This window comes from Anomalospiza imberbis, chromosome 10, assembly GCF_031753505.1.
Source record: "Anomalospiza imberbis isolate Cuckoo-Finch-1a 21T00152 chromosome 10, ASM3175350v1, whole genome shotgun sequence".
Taxonomy (NCBI): Eukaryota; Metazoa; Chordata; class Aves; order Passeriformes; family Viduidae; genus Anomalospiza; species Anomalospiza imberbis.
In genome coordinates this window covers 5,916,686-5,938,966 of record NC_089690.1, presented here as the reverse complement: position 1 = coordinate 5,938,966, position 22,281 = coordinate 5,916,686, and the positions used below count along the sequence as shown (strand labels likewise).

General features: G+C 36.1%; 1 protein-coding gene across 3 annotated transcripts in view; it reads right to left on the bottom strand.

The window, feature by feature from the left end:
- NAALADL2 (N-acetylated alpha-linked acidic dipeptidase like 2) overlaps window positions 1–22,281 on the bottom strand; it is a 310,270-nt gene that overhangs the window by 94,507 nt on the left and 193,482 nt on the right. For all 3 annotated transcript variants that reach the window (XM_068200323.1, XM_068200322.1, XM_068200321.1), the window contains 2 exons: window positions 9,151–9,294; window positions 822–914 (listed from right to left, as the gene is read on the bottom strand). In XM_068200323.1, coding sequence (XP_068056424.1) covers window positions 822–914; window positions 9,151–9,294 — 237 coding nt within the window. The remainder of the gene's footprint in view (window positions 1–821; window positions 915–9,150; window positions 9,295–22,281) is intronic.

Below are 22,281 nucleotides of genomic sequence, written 5' to 3'. Positions count from 1 at the left end.
GAAGTACACAGTTCTGCATTCACAAAACTGAGTCATTATTTCACCAACAGGAATAAAATTTTCTCCACCTTCTTCATTCCATTACTTAAAATATGAAATGACTGGCCCACCTCCTAAGGGACTGTAAATAAATTTCCATCCTTTCTTCACAACCTAATGAAAGAATATTAAAGCAAGCATGATAATGTTTTGATTATGATCTGCACACTAGGAATTGTTTGCACTACTTAAGTAACCAGCAACAGCATTGATTCATGTTGCAGAAACCCTTCACCTTTTAGGTAAATTCACTAACTAACAAAATAATCTCCAAATGATCTTATATCCTGATGATAACATTATTTATGTACCTCATTAAAGGACAGAGGGAGGTTGTGCTTTCTGTCCCAGTTGCATTTAGAGTTCTATTGTTCAATCACCAGAAATAGAGAACAGTAGTTATTATTCATAGAATTGCACAAAACTAGCTTAAGGCACTATTGAGACACAAAATAAGGCTGCAGCAAGTGTTAAAACCATATTAAAATTAAAACCATTAAACAGTTACTTGGTACAAACTACTGATACTCTCTGTGGTCCATGTGCAACACCTGCTGCTCGTGTAAAAATATGCTTTTTGTAACTACAATATCCCCTTCAGATCATTCTCTGTTTAAACCTCACATATTCTGTCTTGTCATAAATCACAAAATGAGTACAAAAAAGTCTTTTTCTCTCCTCTGTATTAGTGAATTATCTGTCAAAATAGGAGCTTGATCCCAGCTATGACTCCCACCCATCGTGAAACAAATAATCAGTGCAAATGACAAAGGGATACTTACCAGGAAACACAGCTCCTTTCAGATATCCAATGACATTAGAAATTGTCTTGTAAGTTGTGACAGACTGAATGTTCAGAATGATTGTTTTTTTGACTGTTAAAAAATGAAAAAAAAAATGAAAACATTGAACTTATTTACCCAGACAAGAAATGTACAGGCTGAAGACATAAATGCCACATACATGTAAAAAAAAGAATTTAAAATGAGGTTTAAAAACCACCACAGGTTTTGAATAGGAACCACAGATTAAACATGAAATATGACATTATTTTCTTAGACCTATTTTAGCAGCATGATTCAAAGATGGAATCTCAAAAGAGATCTCTACTCCTTGAGTTAAAAGATCATTGAATTCACTCAATAAATGCTGCCAGAATACAACTGAAAAAGAAAATTTATAAGATTAGGATTTACATAACTGTGCGATAACAAAATTTTCCTTAAACTTCATAGGTTTTTCTCACTTGATCCTTCACCTAGGTCAATCTATCAATAACATTCACAAAATTATACCTGGTTTATATTACATTTTCTCCTGGAGAAAAGCCCCTGTGTTAAATCAGATGGGAGCAGTCAGACCTCCCCACAGCATTGACAGCACAGCCTTGGGTGATGCTCATGTGAACCCTGGCCAACAGAAGCCAGGGTTTTTGGCTTAGCTGGCATCAGATGGGGAAATGGTGCAAATACAAAGGCAGAACTATCTCAAAAGCTGCTAAAATATAAGGAACTTGCCAGTACTGCCATGCCATTTGAGACTGTAGCACAGAATAAAGCCAGAGTAGAGCAAATATCTGAGTTAAAAGAAGGTGGGCCACAGTAACCACACAAGTTCCTGCAGTTTGGGACAGTGGAAACCAACCAACCAGCCATAGGGAGCTGCTGACACCTTCCAATTGTTTCATTCCCGTGAAAACAGACTGTGTGAGCATCCAGCTCACCTGAAAGGTCATAACTTCTATCCAAGAGAAACGAAAATGTCTTAAACGGCTTGAACTCAAAAGCAGCAGCAGTGTGACAATCAGCAGTGGCTGACCCCAGACCTGCACGGGGATTCTCCTCCATCCATGAATGCTCCACCCCTGTGGCAGAACTGTGCTTGAAGCATCTCTGGGACAGAATTCCTCCCATGGAATATCCCAAGTGCCACAGACCCCAATTAAAATATTCCACAGGTCATTCTGTTCTCTATGTCCCAGGCCATTATCCTCCCATGGATCTATTTCTAACAGTTTCTCCCCAGGCTTTGTTTCCTGAGAAGCACAGAATATGTGAGTGGGGAGTTTACAGCAACACATGAAACAAAAACAACACATAGTTACTGTTCTTCAGGGCTCATTTGCTGGTTCATACGGTAAATTTACTGCAAAATGTTCTTAAAAGAAAATACAATATATTTTAATTCACTAGTCTTCATTGATATTTATAAAAAAGCAAGTGAACCGCTAGTGTTTGTTTAAAAAGTGAATTAACAATAGTTATTCTATTTTTTATTCAGACAAAACCTCTTCAGTTATCAACAGATGTGTCTTCTCTATGACAATTCTGGTTTTACTTGAACAAACCAGTAAGGAAAATGCAAACCAAGCAGTTAATTAAAAATAAGCCCTGGCACATGACTTTGCAACAATCAGTCACAGCAGGTTAATATTTTGATTTGTCACATAATTAAGTTTGCTCTTATGATGTAAGTTACTGTATTTTTGAATTATTATTAATGCCATGTAAATGAATTGTTTGTTCAATAAATCCACAGATATTATTTTAGAATTAAAAAAAAAAAATAAAAATAGTCCAAAGGATTCCCAAATCAAGCAGCTTAAATTTAACTCAAACTATGCAAGTTACTTCTTGCTGCTGTTCCTGACCTACAACCACTCTATAGCTAACTTACTCCCTTTTTAATAAAAAAAAAAAAAAAAAAACATTTTAAAGTCAAAACTGATTTCCTTTCCTTTTCCTACAACGCTTTAGATGTTTGTTCCTTTAGGCCCCTTCTCAGACAAAAAGAAGATAAATCCTTTTGAAGACAACCGACTTCACTGTTTTTCCTTAATCAACATCAGCTATCCAGTCTCTAACTGACAATAAAGACACAGAAAATTAACTTCTGGCAATACTCATATTCTCAAGTCAGATACTCGAGTTAACAGTCACGTAACACAGTAGTCAGCTTTAAGTGACTTGGGCTTAAAGGCTTAAGAACACCAGATGAAAAGGCTGAAACTGCTCTTTGGAGTATACAGCAGAAGCAAAATTTAATCCCCTCTAAACAGTTCTGACAGCAAACCTCTTGTCCTAACGCTGTATTTTAAGGATCTTGACAACTTTTTCCTTTTTTCTTTCTTTTTTTATTTTTTTTTTTTTTTTGCTATACTCTCTGGAAAGCTATGAGGAGACTTTACCTCAACAATATTCAGGATACACTGTTTTTATGTAAGCTAAAAGCTACTTCTGGGATAGAAGAGCACAAACATCTCTACTGGGTTTTTTTAATTTATTTCTTGCCTGACCTGGAACTTTTAAATTGTCTCATGCCAAATGACTACCTTCTCCTCTGACATTTACACAGATATTTTTAGAAATCCATGGCTATTTTTCCTCTCATTTAATGGAAAATTTTAGTATTTAAGATGTGAAAAACCTATTTACAGTAGTTATGCTAAAAGAACATGAGTTAGGCTTGTTTCTCTTTTTTTTTTTTTTTTTTGCTTTTAACTTCAACCCAGGCTCATGCATAGAGGAGTATAAGCTTGAGTCTCATTTTCAAACATGTTGGTTAAATTCCCTATCATCAGACAGTTTTCTGAGCATTTGAGTATTGGATTTTAAAAAGAATCTTTAGGAACTCAGGTTTGAAAATGGAATTCATTTGACAAGATTTTTGCTAATAATTGAAAAAACTTCTCTACATGCACATTTAACTGAAGTATAGAAAAATCAAGTATTAACTGAATTCAAGGATTTCAACAGAATCAAACCTGGATCATAAAAAAAGCTATTTCAGTAGACTGCTGAAATAAAGTACATTAAATAACTCAAGTAATGCAGTTTTTGAGATAGTTCCTGTTGAAATCAACACCTGAATAAATGTGAACCTGTCTGAAATCCCAACTGAACTAGAGATTTCAAACATCATCAAACATCCATGCTCACATGACTTAGGGGACACTGAGATGAAGTAATCAGCATAAAACTGCACTTGACAGATCATCATGTCAATTTGAGTGCAAAACCTTATTTACTATGTATTTTATGTCAGTTTTCAAGTTCAAACACAGAACTTTAAGTGAAGAAATATAATTATCACATGCATTTATGTTACATCAGTACTTACAAACAACACTGCATGCAACATGGTATACACACAAAAGTGAATAAATATAAAATAGTATCTACTTAATAATGTATATAATCTCAGAAAAATATTGTGTGATACTATAAAATTACATATGCAAAAATCAATACTGAATCTATGCAATGTACAGTATTGTTGAGATATAAAACTATTTGTACAGGAATGTGTCAGAACTCCTAGCCAGACGTCCTTTTGATGAAAAGCCTTCACTTTTTTTTGTGTATAAACAATACACTATCTAAATCTGGTATCTCTAATATTTTTCCCTAATAGATTTATATTTGATTAATCAACTATGTTGCCTACAGACAACATATTCTCCTTTTTGAACAAATATTCGTAGATCTTGAGTCTCCAAGTCTAATCTTAGTATGAAGAGCTTAATTAATAAACTCCTTGGTATTTGATCATCATCTTTTTTGACCTAGAGTGAGGAATCCAGAAATAAAACTCTTCAGATGAAGAGTTTTTGAAATAAGACATGCCTAGAATAAAGTCCTTTAAGGAGGCTCTAAACTAGGATGGCCTAATGTGATACAGAATAAATGTGTCACAGTCAACATCAAAGGGAGTTGAAAATGCTTCAGATGGTAGAGTTGAATTTCATAACCTCACACTATTTTCATTCTTTTCCTGCTTTATAGTAATCAAAAGCAAAGCATCACACAGGAAAACACTGGTGCAGAACAGAATTCTGAAAATATATCTTGATCATTTACAATTCTGGTACAAAAACTCTCGAGGCTTCAGTTGGGAGTAGAGGGAAGATATATAAAAAATGCTTCACACTGTTCATGCTTAATTCTTCTCATGAACTTCTGTTTAAAAAGGAACAGAATTTAAACTGATCATGAAAAGAAAATCTGAGAGTATTGGTATAAAAGCCTGTAAGTTTTCATATACAGGATGTCTGAATTAGATCAGAGCTCCCTATTTAACTTGTTCTTCTTTCCAATGCCAGTAAGAGACATCTGCAGAACTTTGTTATATTTCTACTGTTATGTACAAGGACTCCAGATTTGGTAGACACAGTAACAGGCACTGCCACACAATCTGCTGGCATCTTTCTGTATTTGCTTCCTTGGATTCATGTTTAGCATAGTCCAAATACCCAGAAATTATGGTATTGTTTGTATATTGATATTACAGTGTGAGATGGCCCAGCCACAGTTTATTAAATATGGGAGTCTTTATTTTCTCTGACAGGTAGCAAACTATGAAGGAGAAACACATATATTATTATCACAAGACTGTAGTTTAACAGGAGGAGATATTCACTTTATCACTCCATGCCCTTCCTCTGACTGAAAAGAAGACAGGCTTGATTTGCAGTAGTGCAGCACTTGGCAAAGAACTTATTTATCTTGGAGGAGAATCATATAAAGTAACAGACCCTTCCAATTATTCCTTTCGTATAATTAATGATTCAAATTTCACATGATCAGAGTTGACTATAAACTCAGTATAATGAACATATGACAAGTGGAACTACATAAAATAGATGCTCAAAGTCTCATAAAAATTCATTGTGTTGTGCTACAAACCTTTCCAGTAACAGTCAGTTCTGGTTATCTGTTCCACTCACCCATTTTGTCAGAGGAGGTAGATTTGTTTGCTGCCTACAACGGAGCTCTGCACTGCAGTCACTGTGATGATTCACTATTGATCAGTGACTGTATTTTGCAGACTAAGAAAAGGTTACGAAAGATCAAAAGATTCTACTAGAAAAGCATTTTGATCTGAGTAATTTTACTGTCTGCAGCAGAATGCTGGGAGTCTTTGTACACTTGGCTCCATTATTCACAGTGTGTGATATCATTCAAGTTGCTAAAACTACTCATGCCTTGGCTTTATAATTTTGGAAGTATAAAAAAAATTACACCTACTGCACAGGAAAAGGCATTAAGAGGTGGTAAGAAGTGGGATGTTTAAGGGAGATCACTTGCATCTACACTTCCTACCAACTGAGCTGCCATACTAGGTCACACCAAGTGACCATCCAGCCCTCATCTCCAAGAGTGACCAGCAACATAAATGTGGAGAAGAATGGAAGAGTAGATGAGCCACAGAACAGGAGGATGCCCCAGACACCTGGAGACTAATCACTACTGAAATCCTGGATCTTTCTCACCTTATCTCTTCTCAGACATTAATCAGGTTGAGTATGAAAACTGACGCTTAAAACCAAAGGGAAAAATTACACACTGTTTAAATAGCAGGCTTCCAGGAGTTCCATTCAAACCAAAGTAGATCATCATTAGTGTCAAAAAACACTTTGTAAATTAATTGCCATTAGATACATTTACATTAAATACTCAAGAGTTTAATTGAAAAAGGGTAATTTGTACATTACTGCAATCTCCCAAATAGTGGGAAACTTAACAACAACAAAGGCAGTTCACTGTACACAGCAAGACTTCCTTCATTTATGTTAATAGGAGTGCTTTAGTTTTACAACAACTTTCACAATGTTCTAGCAAATATCCTAGTGAGATTTTGTAAAAAAAAAAGGGAAGCTTCTAAAGTTTACAGTTTGTCTATAGAAGTTCACTCTGAAATTCCATCTAATTGCCTATCTTTGGGAAAAAGTTCATGGGAGCACAGAATTTCAGATTAATGATGATTAACAATAATGTACCATACCAAACAAAAAGCAAATCTAATTACTGACTTCAAATTAACAGCTGACTTCAATTCCCACTATTTGCTTTATAGGTCCTGAGCACTCAATCTGTGTAGGATGTTTGCCTCCATCCTCCCACTCCCTCTGTCACATTTTGTCTCTTGAAAACTGCGTGGCTAAGGGAAAAAAGCAGCAGTGAGGGAAAACTATATATAAATGTTTAATCATTACTGATGAATCTGCTGTTCAGCTTTTTGAAGCATAATGATGAGAGAATGATGATCATTTTATCCTAACAAATTTCAAGCCAACCAATCATCTGAATTGCTCGTTCACCTCTTTTGACAGATAAGTGATGAGTCCTACGTCAGAAGTGAAATCTCTCTCTTTTAAGCTTCTTCAAATCAACAGAAAGACTGCAAATTCAACCTTTGCTCTTCCCTAATGCATTGCTGTCCTCAGCATAATCTCTTCAGCTATTACTAGTATTAAATAGTTATACACCATTTCTTATCATGAGACCAGGCTTTTATCTCTTCTATTAAGGATGCTACTGAACAACAGCACACTCTGTGCTCCAGAACATCAACAGCTTCACCACCACTTCAAGGAAAAATTATTATAATACATTACAGAATTATACAAGGCTTCTTTTTATAGTCCCTATTTTCTCAATAAATTAAGACTAAAAAAAATCCTCCACGGATTACTGTGGTTCAGAAGCTTTACATGAAATCACACACAAGCTGTTGTGTTCACCCAGAGTAAACCAGACATGGACTGGTTCTCACTAGACTGCTGGCTTGGAATATTCTTTCTTTCCAGAAATTCTCCTCTCACAGAATTCCTGTCTTCTCACAGAAATAAAACAGACATGCCACACCTGTCACAGAAAAAGTAGAATAAGCTTCCCTTTAGGGTGATTCTGTCCTGCAGCCTCCAGAAAAAGCTTTTTGAGAAACAGACATAGTGCAGCCTTTTATCTTTCTAAAATGAGTGTCATTTTCCAGCCCAGATTCAGGCTTTGCTCCAGGCACTTCAGCTGTTGAAAATTCCTTCAATACTAACAAGCTTCATGCAGCCTACCTGGAATGGCTAAGCACTTGTTCCTTCCAAAATGGCCTTTTCCCCTTTTCTACTGGTTGTGGGGACAATAATTTTTAAAATTAAAAGTTTATTTTTAAAAAAATCTAGTTAGGCATGCATGGAGAACAATTGTCCTGCCTAACCACAAAAGCTTAAGCCATGAACATGAGGTCTTCTGCCTTCCTTTTTAGTATGTATAACTAGTCTATGCTAACACAAGTCATAAAATTAATCAACCTTTTTTATGACTTGTTGTATTGTACTCCTATTCCACAATAACGTTCCAAGAGCAATAAACAAGGGATACAGCACATGATACTACATTGGTTGCCCTTAAAATTTGTTTTTGCTGTTATCATCACTGTGTATAGCACAGGACACAGTGGCTAAATTAATTTGCCTCCTCCTTTCCAAGACCACAGTTTCAAATCAATTCATTTAAATGGGCATTATAATGAAATAAACCATTTTTTTTCTGGTGAAAGATGGACAGGTACAAAACAAAACTGAAGACCATTTACTGAAGAATTACTGTTTAAACGTGCACGTCATCTAGAATGTTCTCTGGAAGATGTTCTTTTGGTGAAAAACTGTGCTGGAAGACTGTACTCTTACTTTTTTTTCCCTTCCTGTACCAGCAATAAGTTTTTTCAAGCAATACTCTGTGACTTTGCTAATGGCATTATTTCTAGGGAGATACTATTAATACATTCATCTGGCTCTACTCAAGGTATTTTGTTCTTATCATGATGCCTTTTTTCCTGGTGAAAATTGGGAGAAAAAGCTGCCTGAGGGTTCAGGTAACAATACACTGTTTATTCTACAGCATATATAAATTAAGGAACACAGAGACATATTTAGAATTTAAGTGTTATTATTCAAGAAACAGAAAAAAACCACATAGAATAATAAAGTTAGTGATATCTTAATGTTAAAATAATATTACTAAGAGTACAACAAGGCCTAACAAACCATACTGCAGCACTAACAAACCTCCCTAGTGATGGCACTTACACAGAGGAGGCTCCAAGTCCATATTAAGAATTAGTGCTCAATGCCTTCTACTATTTTTTTTTAAACCACAACTTCCATCTATCAGATTTTAGGAGCATAATTTTTAGACTGTTCTTAGCCTCTTCTAGAAAGCATCTAAGCAAAACACACCCATAACCAGCTAAACCTCTTAGCTGTGAAGTCGTAGAGAGTGGATTTGGAGCCTGAGAGGAACATCCCATAGGTGAAGTGTATCTGAACAGCATTACCTGCAGCTGGCAGTTGGAGGGGTGTACACCTGTCTTTTTGGGCAGTGTCCTCAGGTAGGGAAACAAGTTTTCTGGCAAGCAGTGCAGAAATTGGTTGTACCAACAGCGCTGTGAGGTTCAGTCGATTCTGCCTGTAGCTTCCATCTTAAATGACAGAAAGGGAAGAGCAATTTAGTAAATGAAAATTAGATTTCTCTCCTTCATAAACCGAACACAAAAATGCAAATCTCTACCACACAACTTAAAACAACTGATTTAGATAAGCAGCTGTTGTTTTGTGCTTATAATACTGAAAAAAAAATAGCTTCTTCAAGAACATCTACTATAAAATTACATGTACATATTATGGTATCTGGGCAATAGTTCCACAAGAAACTGTTAAATGAGTTTGAGCAGATATTAGACTGTGAATTAAACACTACAAATTAAATTGGTGTGTAGTTAAAGGAATCAATGAAAAATGGAAACTTTGAAAAGCAATAACTTTCAAATTCAAGTGAAAACTGAACAGCTGAAGGAGGTCTGAAATAAGAGAGTAAACAGAAACATTGAGTGGAGAAAGGTATGATCAGAAAGCATCAGAATACTTCATTTAAATCTGAACAATCTTAAGCAGACATAGCATAATATCTGCAGTTTAATGCAAATATTAAAACCTCCCTTTGACTGAAAAAAAGTGAGTTTGCATACACATGCCTGTCTAGCACTTGATCATGGAAAGGTTTCTGATGAGATAATGAGATATTTTGGGAGAGCAAATGACAGAAGTGTGGGGAAAAAGAAAAACCTAACTTGGCACACAGACATGCTCTGGAGCACTCAGGAATAAAAACAGCTGTTTTTCTCAGCTCTTTCAGCTGGCCTAATATGGGGATCATCTCTTCCCATGGAAAGCGGGAACACTTCTGGCAGATGAAAAGCCCAGCACAGAAAAGGAGGGGAGGTTGATAGCCTGGGGCAGGACACAGCTCTAGAACAACCTGCAACAGGCTCACAATGTACCTGCCCCTGCTGAATCATGTCCAAGCTCCAACCAGAGATTCAGAACACAAGGCCTCTCCCCGGGACCTCTGTGAAACAAACACTGTATTTCCTGTCAACATCGAGTTCTTTACTACCCAAAAGCATCCTTTAAATTCTGTGGGACTGCAGGCAAAAAGGGAGGAAGCTATCAGCAATCAGCAGCATGTTTCAAATAAATTTTGATTAAACTACTATCAGGACTGTTGCTACTGAACCACAGTTTAATAAAAGAAAGAAATCTAGACACATTATCAATTTTTTTTTTTTGTTCTAGAAGCCCATTAAATTTTTTATAGTACACCTTTAATCCTAATGTAAAAATTAACCAAAGCTGTATCATTTAATTATGGAAAAACAAAAAGTGTTGTTCACCTTTAATACGCGGTGGCAAGGTGATCAGTGTTCAGTTTGAAAGAACCAGACAAATTTTTAGGTGGAAAGGTAAAGCTGGTTCAAATATAATTAAAAAAAAAAGCTTTACCTCATCAAAATTGGTCTGGGTTCAAAATCTCTTAAAGTTGTCACTTCAGGAAAGTGATGGCAAAATCAGTTTGGTCAAGCTTTGAGAGTCTGCTTCTGCACTCAAAAAGAATCCCAAAAAGTCCATCAGAGATGTGCAATTGAGACATTATTTTCTTTCCAGTGTTTGTCAATCTGCAGACTGTATTACAGGGGCAATGAAGCACAAAACATTTCAGATGAGAAAAATGTCTCCTTTCTCCAGTTACTCCCAACTTGAGCTTCATACCTGAATAACCTGTGAAAGATACACTTTCAAGAACAACTTACAGGAGAAACCCCTCCATATTTAAAAATTAATCATTTCACAATAGAAGATGGAGTTTGAAGGATGTGAGAAAAAGGAAAAAGGATCTCTAGAAAGGCAGATTTAAGTTATCTGGGCAGATTTATCTGGAAGAAAAACTTTCTAATAGGAGGAATAGATAAAGACTTGCCTAGGCAGGTGATAAAATGTCTTAAACTGAAATCTTTTTAGAGAAGAGTGTAATCAAACATCTGTCAGGAATGATGCAGATATGGCTGATACCCTCCCTGAGGGAAGGTGCTACATTAGATGACCTCCTGACATCTTTTCCAGTATGTCATAAATTCCATAAATTCCAAAAAATTCCATAAAATTCTCTAGTAACTAAACCTGACAAACTACTAACAGGGAACAAAACACTATTGGAATTCATATTTAAAAATGCTTGGAAAAGAAAAAAACAAAGAGTTCCTTTCCCTCTGACAGGCATTTATTAATTGTCACTTGTTAAGGAGGCTGAGGAAAGCAATGTGCATCATGACCAGACTTCAAAAGTGAACCATCCAAGACCAACCTCTCCAATGTACATTTAAAAACCCGGAGATTTCCAGAGCTGCTGCTGAAAGCCTAATCATTCAGGTTTTAAATACTCATGGGCTTGATGCTGTAGTGACAGTGAAACAGTGCAGTGTAACTTCAGAAAGAAACCAACACATTGAAAGAACTTGGGGATTCTTGCTGGCACTTTCTCTGCTGGATGCCAAGGCCTTCAGCATCTGTGGGAACAACAAATGCTTCAAGGATAATTTAAATTTGACATTTTGCTGGTAATGAAATTTAGTTTTATAGCATGAAACTCCTCCAAGAAGCAGAATTCCTTCTTCTCTGCAAGTCTAACAATGTAACTGTGCCAGGCCCAGAACTACTATTAATTTCAGAAGGTCCCTGGAGAACTTACTGTAAAGTGAGGAGGAAAATACACTAATCAATTATTAAGTTAATTTTAGGAGCACAAAAATGAGGCAATCTTTAGAAAGTTTCTGCACAGAAAGCAAGGCCTGAATTTCTACTTCTGCAGTGACTGTGGTTTATGTCTTCCTCTTCAATGCAAGCATAAACCTTGAGCACCAGTTTCCACACTGCTCAGTCTGGGACACACTCCCCCAAACCAGCATTTCACAGTGCTCCATCACTTCACCTACTGGTACTGACAACATGCTCTGGCATTTCTGAATTTAATAGTAATACTTGTGCACCATACCCCACTCAGTTCTGAGCAAAAGTACAATTTTATTATCATTTCAGTGACTTTTTTGAAGACTGAAAAATCAGAGAGTTAGTCACAATGTCATACTTCTCAAGCCCAAAATTATTGTTCACCCACAGCTTCCTCAGTATTATGTGAATAGTCTTTTATTTGCATTTCTCTAAGAAGTTTTGTGCTATATGAATCAACTTTCTGTTCATTTTTGTTTAAATTCCAGATTCAAAGGAAGATTGGCTAGAACACTGTACATCAATATGTGTTTATTCAAGGCACCTTCTGTCAGGATCAGATAAAACAAAAAGTTAACTAAAACTGTCTAAAAAGCTTACTGACAGAATTCATCAAAATAATTCCTTCTATGACCTAAAACACTGTTTTAATGATGTTCCCCCAAAAATACAGACAGAAAAAAGTAGTCTGACTGAACACCAAGCAATAATTGAATGTACCCACGTCTTTGACTTTCTGCTGCATTAATAATACAGCAGTATTAGTTTTGAAATATCTGAAGTGAATGGCTCATTAATTTTTCACCTTAAGCTTAATAGAAATTTGACAAACAGTTTTATGCTGAAAATAGACACTCCAAGCAGGACTTCACAGCACCTGATGGGAATAAATTAGAGCATAAAAGACAGAATAGCATGCATTTGGTCAAATAAGATGGTTTTGTCACTCAATTCCTGAAGTGAATAGTTAGTGTAATGCATTCCTGTGAAAGAGGCATTCTTACATTTATCCATTCCCAGTGCACATTCTGCACTGTCCTTTGTCAGCACTTGATCTTGTATTGAGCATGACAAAACCAAAGATGTATAAACTGACATGTCATAGACATTTATGTTATTTGTGCTTTGAACTTGCACCCAGCTTCCCCCTGCCTTTGCTGGTAATGTTCAACAGCTGTTAGTTCCCACTGGTTATCCTGCAGTCAGTCACAATGATCTGTTTCTATTTCCCTGAAAAACCAGGTTATCTGTGGTTTTTCTGGCTTTTATCTAACCAAAGACTGAAGCTGCAAGGAGCTGTGCAGCACCTACAACAGGAAGGCTCTGGGTACCGAACTCACACCACCACTGCTCATCAACACAATTTTGCTAAGCAGCAGCTATTTAATTAAATCTTCAGTACAGCAGCTTACAGTGCTGTCCCCATGTCCATTTTTAAGACAGACTCTTCAAAAAAAACAGCCTTCAATTAAGCCTACACATCCCATTGAACCTCTGCTAGAAAATGCGGCCAACCTGCTACACCTCACAAAGTCACTGACATATTTTTTTGCCTTCCTAAATTTTCTCTTTGAACAAAAAAACTCATTCTAGCTGTTATTTCTTGCTGGAAGTGGATACAGTCAGAATATTGACCCAGAAAAACTGGTGCTGTTCTGCAAGCAGTTATGAACAAGAAGTTTTGGGAAAGCACTCCCCCAACTGCTCACCAAAGTCACATAAAGGTTTTTCTGCATATTAAGTCAAACAGGGACCTCTTCCTCTAACAAAACTGGTGCTGAACACTCCAAGGTGTTTAAAATAGAAGTAAGAATGGATTTTATTAATGCCAAAGAGAAGACCATAACTTCAGACCTTCGAATATCAGCAAGGAAAAACAAAAAAAGTAACTGGCACAGAAAAAAGTTACCCAAGAGGAGCAGAACCTGGAGCAGGTGCCTACAGAGTAGAATTAGTAACAAGCAGTTTCCTGCTATGTCTTTATTCACTTCTCCATGAATTATCCACTAGAATTGGAATATGGAACATATGCTAGTTTTGAAGTGCTTTGCTTCACTAGCCACTGGTAGAAATACAGAGGAAGAGAAAAACATTTGCTTCTCTTCTGTAAAAAAAAAAAAATAAAAATAACTTTGAAATTCTGCAACCAGGGATTTTAACAACAGCCACAAGAAAGGCCTTTCAAAGCAGCTTTGTAGGCAATGGAGCACGAGATGATGAACCACAACAGCATTGTGTGGCAGCTTGCATTTCAGGATTCATGGCCACAAATGGACAGGGGATGCTTAGAACTAGGTAGTGATTGGAGATATGGGTGAGGAAAAATGTCTGTGCCTGTGAAAGGTTTATGCACATTTACAGAAAATACAGAATTGAAAGGCAGCGAGCATCACCTTGAAGAGAAACAAGCTAGTGAGAGTACTCAGAAAGGATCTAAATTTTTTTTTTCTATTTTGTCTTAGCATTGCTGATAGTTAAAAAGAATTCTTTAAAAACACATTTAAAAAAAAAATCACATTCTCATGATGTTAAAAGAAAACTGGAGATACCATACCACCTGTGATAAACTCCCCAGATAATAATAATAATAATAATACATCCCCTGATACACAGAGAAAACCAGAAACCTACAGAAATACTGGTTTGCTTTGCAGAGTGTATTCACTGTATTCTGTTTACATAACATTTTGTCAACAGAGTGGTTGCAAATCTGTGTATGTATTACTCAAAATTGTCTCTTTAAACAGATTTCTGCTGTCCTTAAAAATAGACCTAAATATTTTATAGTTGATACAGACAAAAAAACCCCAAACCCTCCAGAACTTGCTGTCATCTTTTTCCCTCCCTCACAAGGAAATGTGCTTAATCACCATGAAAGACAAAAAAACCACATCACTCCCCTTTCTTTCACTGCAAATCACTCTTGTCTTAATGCCTAGTTAATGTACTTTAAAAATACTGTCACTCTTGTTTCTTTTTAAGATACACAGAATAAAAAGCAACGCATGTATTGTGTAAGAGCAAAACTGCTTTGACACACTGATGCAAAACCATCTCACTAATTTCCCTGCTCCTTTCTGAGAATATTTAATTAAATGGCAAGAATAAAAAGAAAACCAAACAACTTTTTCCAGTACTCTCATCATTTTGAATCCCCCTTTCCACTTAGCTCGTTGTAGTGGCTGATAATTAAAATGACATAGAAGTGGCCAAAATAGAGCAACATTATGTAACATTTCCACACCAACTGACATGAAGTAAAATTTTTCCTTTTTAAGTATCCTACAATTGTGTAACCACTATGTTGTAAAAAGGAAAGAGCATTTCTTCCACACATTACAAATAGCTAAAACATGTTTTTATGTTCTACTAACAATGGAATAGAAAAGGGGAGAAAGGACAAGACAAATCTCAGGTTTTCCTGTGTTAGCAAATGCCTGTCTCACTACTGAACTGAAAGAAAATTTCCACCAACAGAAAGAAGGCCTGGCCATGTGACCAAAAAAAAACCCCAAAAAACACTGCCCAAAATTTTAACAGTGGTGGTGGATATTTAAAAGGTTTGAAAAAAGGCTTATGGATTACAAGACAAAAAAAATAAATATCTCTTGATGCTTAAAAAAAAGCTTATTTTAAAAAATCCAATAATCATATATTTAGGTTTCTGCACAACTTATTGTTTGTCATCCATAGTGAATTCAAACCAGCATATTCAATACTTTAGTATATAATTTTGGATTCTATTCTTCATAGTAGAACATCTGCTTAGCACCTTCTACTGTCATTAAATTCAAGATCATAGTACAACCCACTGTAAGGGGGGCTGTGTGGAATTAATCAATGCTGAAAAGGTTGGAAACACTCAGAACCATCAGGCATGTAAAAAGCTGACCACAAACTGCTGGAACCATTTTATCCAAATCCTAATTTGGATAATAATTGGATATCTTTTACTTTCCTAAAATATGCAGAGATATTAATCCAATGGAGTTCAGCAGAAATACTTGAAGCTATTGCTCTGATGTTCAAAATAACTGCACAATCCAAATTATTAAATATCAGACACATGTTTGGACTTTCTTTTTTTTAATCTTTATCTTAGGGAAAACTACAGGAATCCTGTACCTGCAAGCCTATGTGTGAAATGTACCTGTTTGTTGCTCCCAGAAAATTAGCTATAGGATGTTCTTAAACTGAAATTTGGAGGGAAACTCATGTGTGTGTGTCTGCAGGAGGGAACACAAATCCATCTGATGAACTAAGCTTGGCACAGGTGGATTTTAAAACTGATATATTACAGAATATTTTCAATTCAAGTGCAAAGCACATTATGGAATTTTTTATTAGTTCCATTGGGAAAAAAAATAAAATTCTCTTTCTCCTGATCGAGGCAGCCAAGCAGGAGTATCCTGCAACAGAGTGGGACCATGGAGTCACAGCGGCAAAGAGGGCACACAGCACCTCCTGCATGAATTATGTTTTCTATTTACCACTTTACCAGGAAATAAGGAACTTCTGGCACATTAACAGGCTGGTCTTGGAGCTTGTTCCCTCACAAACTAAACCTTGGTGATGGCCACCATAGATGGAACAAACAACAAATGTGGAAATGAGACAGTGAGACATATCTCCTTTCCTCCAGGGATGATGGAGACTAAATATAGTCAAATAAGGCTCTTGCTTTATGCAAAATAGGTTTTCAGCTGCCAGAACACACATCAGGTAACATATACCATCCTTATTCTGATTATGAACAAGGACAGATTCCTATTTACTCACACTAATGAGATTTATTGTTATTAAAAATAATAAAAGCCCTATAGTGCTCTGCAAGGAATGGAATGGAGACAGAAAATCTGTAAGAAAACACTGAAAGTGACAGGTTTAGGATGACAATTATTTTGTTTATAGCATGTAGTGAACACTGCAATGACTCACAATCACATGCTGTCTGTACATATTTGGAGGACAACATGAAATAAAATTGCATATGTTATCTGTGGTTGAGGATGCTTTTCTTAAAGTAATAAACATCTCTGATGCATGCTTCCAGATTTGTTTGCAACCACTGAAAGCCACATTTTGGCTTCACCACAGTTTAATTGTGCCAGCACAGTTGTTTCAGGTGCCATATTATGAACCAGATCAGCACACTTCAAAAATCAGTGCTCTTAAATAAATGAGCAGAGTAAGAGGTCAGCTGGGATGAGGATATGGAAGGCATGGCAGGAATTCCTCCAATTCAACCCAAAGCCTTCTATTCCCAAGCCACAATTCCAGGGGATACCCATGTCCTCTAGGACCCAAAGTCAGTGCCAGACACAGGATGACACTTAGATATGCACGTCAATTCAAAAGCTTCTTACAGATTTTAAGAAAATAATTTAAAAATATTTATAATTTTCTTTGTTTTTTTTTAAATAATTAGAGCATACTTCAAGAAAATAATTTAAGAAAAGAAAGCCTCTAATATTCTGGCTGAAAATGATAAATAATTAATATGCATCTGCTGTTTTAGCAGTTTAAAGAAGCTGCAGTAATTTTACTTGCATGATATTAATGTCAAAAAATTTGTTAAAGAAGATAAATCTACTAATAATGCATGTCTAGCAATGCTAAATATGTTAATATCATTTAGTTTTGTTTTGGTGAAGCATGCAATTGGAACTGCAGTGATGCTAATTTTCACATTAAATTCTGACTACATGTATCAAAGGCATACAAGAACTTTAAAAAAATACTCTCTATCCGCTTTTATTTTGTTCTAAAGGGCTTTCACCCAATCAAAAAAAATACAGAGAAGAATCAGTGATTTTAAAAAGCCAGATTGCAATGGAAGTGTTCCAAGTTCTCAGTTCATCTTTATTAATCTTTCAACACTCAAGATCAGATAAAGTAGATATATGTGGTCATGTACCAGTAATAATTTGATTAAAATTACTGAAGAAAAAGAAATATCCTGGTAAATCAATCTCAAATGACAGGTTCCTGAAATGAAGATACAGGTGTTCTCCAGACCCCTATTAATCCTGTCGATAGTATAGAGCTCAGAAATTCCTAACATTCTGAATCTATGGAAATCCTTGTAACACATCTTGGTTTATTTCTTGGATTATAGGACAGAGACAAACAAACCATAATCTATTTGCAGCGCTCCTCAGAGATAGAAACACTGGTATTTAATTTACTTAATAACTTGCTCATGTATTTGCAATGTTTTATTATGCTCATGCTGCCTCGTGCTGCTGCTGGATTCAGCTTCAGAAGGCGATTGCAAACACCCAGGAGAACTGGATTTTATTTTGTGCACAACAGCACAAAATAAAATTTTCTGTGAATATTCATTCCAAACTCCAAACAGAGCCCGTGGCCCTAAATGATTTCTGAACTATCTCTTGTAAGGAGCTTTGCATCCTCAAACGAGTTTGTGTAACCTGAGATGAGCATGAGAAATTAATAATTTTGTTCAAATAACAGAGTTGAGGGGCTGGTTGACATTTAGGTTAAACTCCCTGAAATTCAAGGACAATTTGAATCAGGAAGATCTGAAGCAAAGAAGATTTGTAAGAAAATAGAAAATAAGGTAACGCTTGAAAGAAATAATTCCCGGTTGAAGAAGGGCAGAGCAGCAACATCATTTCAGAATATTGCATTTCAAGCCATGTTTTAAATTATGAGTCAGTGATAAACATATATTCCTACACATATTTTTAAAAAACGCTACTTAGGTTTATTTTTCAAAAAATTCAGCAGAAAATAAGTATATTGTAATTTGTATTGTTACTTAAAACTAATTTTAAAAAGTGTCACCGAGTTTTTTTTTTTTTCTGGGGGGAAATAAATATTTTTGATAGCTTATATTCACATATAAAATAATGCAGAAGGAACCTGCTAGTGGTGTTTGGGATCTCAGGTCTTTAAACAAAGAATGACCTGCAAAAGACAAAATGCTGTAACAGAATAAAGAACATGGAAAGACAAAGAAAATATAGTGCTATAACAATGAAAAATGAACATGGAAAACAATAGGAACTTTATGGACCAAAACCAAAATATTGAAAAATAGGCATCATGTTCTAGATTTTTCTGCTTCTACATGTGTTAATTTGCAGAAATATCATATTTCAGAAGCAAAATATTAGCAGGGAAGTTCCACAGATTTTTCTCATTCCCTAGGCAGGCCCAAAGCATTGTTTATAATGAACACAAATGTTACCCTGTCACACCTGAAGTCCCTTCTCCTTTTAAGAGGAATAAAAAGGGCAGACTCTCTACAGCTCCCCCAAAGAACACTCCCTTCCCAGTTCAGGTCTTGCCACAGGATCCAAAGGACACGGAGACATCCTTTGTTCCTTCCCACAGTGTTAAATGTGCAGAGCTCACTCCGGTCACAGCCACAGCAGGAAATCCATTCCCCTATTTTTTCCCTATTTCTACAAAGAGCATAGGTCAGAAGACTCCCAAAAGAGCAGTGGAGAAGAAATCAATGGTTTAATTTTGACTATTAATGAACTTTAATGAGATGTAAATGATACCTAGACCGACATAAAATTTACAAGGACAGAAATGCCTATGCAAATCTTGTTCTTCATAACAACTGCACCTTAGCTAAACTACTGAACACAACTCTCATTTTCTTGGTTGTTATAAAAGGTGTGCCACTGAAATACAATAAGTATTGTTGCTGCTAGCAAAGAGCTTGTAGCAAGTAAATTGTTTGCACAAGCTGAAACTGCAGAGGACCTGGCACTTCTTTAAAAACATGCAGGTCCATGGAAGATACATAAATCAAACTATGTGCAAACTACTCTACCAAGAAGAGCAACAGCTTATTCTAAAGGTTAATATCAAGAACAAAATTCCTTGTTTTATTTATTCATCAAAGTTACGGTTATTTGCAGTGGTGGTATCTTGACAACTTCATAAATGTGGACAGTTCTAATAAACATCCTCCTTTTCAACAGCTCACTATTAAAATTTATTCTCCTCCGACATCCCCAAGGACTACATGTGTCTCTGAAGAATGGGATCTCAAGGTTTCAAAGATCTACAGCATCCACATCTATCAAGAAGACTTGACATGTCTGAAGTTAGATGTACAGACATAGACCTGAATTGTCAAAGTATTTGGGACTCATAATTTGTGTGTGTGTCTGGAGATTATGGCAAAATCATCTCATACAGGCTTCTGGTTCAATAATTAGTTGGACATCAGAAGGAATTTCTTCACCGAAAGGGTGGTCAGACCCTGGAAGGAGCTGCCCATGGGGACAGTGGGGTCACCATCCCTGGAGGTGTCCAAGAATTGACTGGATGTGGCATTCAGTACCCAGGTTTAGTTGACAAGGTGGTCAGTGCTCATGGTGGGTGGTCAAAGGTTGGACTCCATGATGCTGGAGGTCTCTTCAAGCCTAACTGCTCCTGTGACTGTGAACTAGGGCAGAGCGATGGCACAGAGCCTACACACGGGTTATGGCCTGCAAACACCCCAACCCCGAGTCACACGAACCAGAAAACCCTCAGCTGCCAGTGATGTGTTTCGGGAGTCTGGGTACATCCAGCTCTGATGTGCTGTTGTATTAACACAAACCTCACCAAGATTATTTCGCAATGAGAAAGACACAGCATCACCGTTCTACATCATTTAATCATTACTGGAAAGTTAATTCAGCACTTGTGTTAAAACATGTTTGATAATCTAGCCCTCAGTGCTGTCCATGTTCTGATTCTATTTACTGCCACAATTCAGTTCCATGGTTCTTTTTTGCCTGAAGTTACTCAAAGACACACATAGCTGGTGAGCCACCACCACAGCTCTACTGTAGGTAGCAGATGCTCACAACTCCATCATATTGATTGGTAAAAGCTCCAAGAAATATACAGAAATATGGTTCACTGCAAGAAACACAAATAAAAAGAACACATGATCTGTTGCAACAACATGAGTTAAAGAAGTTATTTTCATAAAAGGAATGTGTCACAAGCAATCATCACTTCCATTTCATTTTGTCTCCTTCTCAGTGCTGGTAGAAATAAATAGATGCCACATTTGTAAATTCAATTGGCATTGTTTTGCTGAAGTGACAGATGATTCATGTTGTGATTGCCTCTACACCATGTAGCACCATTCTTTATTGTCACAGGTACTGTATTTCATGCAGTATTTGCATGAATACTAGCATTTGAAGCTTTATCATAAACTATTTCCTGTCAATAGTGCTGTAAGAAAGTTGCAATTTGCCCTCAAGTATCTGTTTTCTGCTCAGAAACAAATATTTAAAGCCACTCAAAGATCAAATATGATTTTCCCATGCAGTCAACACTTCATTCTCAACCCTGGTGCATAAGGGCACTTCAGTCAGGGAGACAGAAGTGGCTTTGCAGTTGAGCTGTCCATCACTGCTCGTTATAAAGCAAAAACTCAAGTACCCCTTTAAGCAATATCAGGCTATCAATTTCATTGCCTGCAGTTCAACTGCAGTAAACAAGCCTAATATTTAAGTAATAACAGACCAGAGGGCAAAAATACTATTTTAGGCTGTAAGTAGAGTTGATATTTTTTACCGTGCTTTTACTTCATTTATGGCTTTTGCACAAAGAGCAATACAATAATTATATGGCAAAGGAATGTAATGCTGTGAAACAAGCAAAAATTTACTACACGAAAAAGTGTGAGCTATTTCTTTGCTACAACTCTATTTTAATTAAAATTAAATTTTCTTCAATTTTAGTTTAATATGGTTAAGCAATTCAGAGTCCTGATTATCTCTAAAAATGAACTGAAATTGTAGCTCAGAATGAAGCACAGAGAGGGAATATTGAAATATATTCCCTTACTTTCCTGACAGTCACAGCCACCCGGTGCTGAGTGAAGCCAGCTGCTGAGAAGATGACAAATACATTTAAATAAGTGGACACATATATGTAAAAAGGACTGATGCTTGCACTGATTAGACAGAAAACACAGAAATGAAGGAAAGTACTTTAAAAAAACCCAGCCTCTTACTTGATTCATTTCTCACAAAAATCCAATCCAACTTATGAGTAGGAGTTGAAAAAGTAGCACTGATTCCTGGAAAGTGCTAATAGGCTCAGAGAAAACACAGAAAAAGAAAACCTGAAACAATCAATCACCCAAATTATTTAATATTATAATATGAATTTGCTACGGCTATTATTTATCTTCCTTACAGAATGCTGGTGTATATATAATTAGATAGTATTAGACCTATATTGATGAAACTTCATGTATCTATAAACCTATATAATTTAATGACAAAATTAGATTTTTTCTCTATGTATGCAAATGTGTTTAATTAATAATTTTCCCATCAGAGCTTATTGAG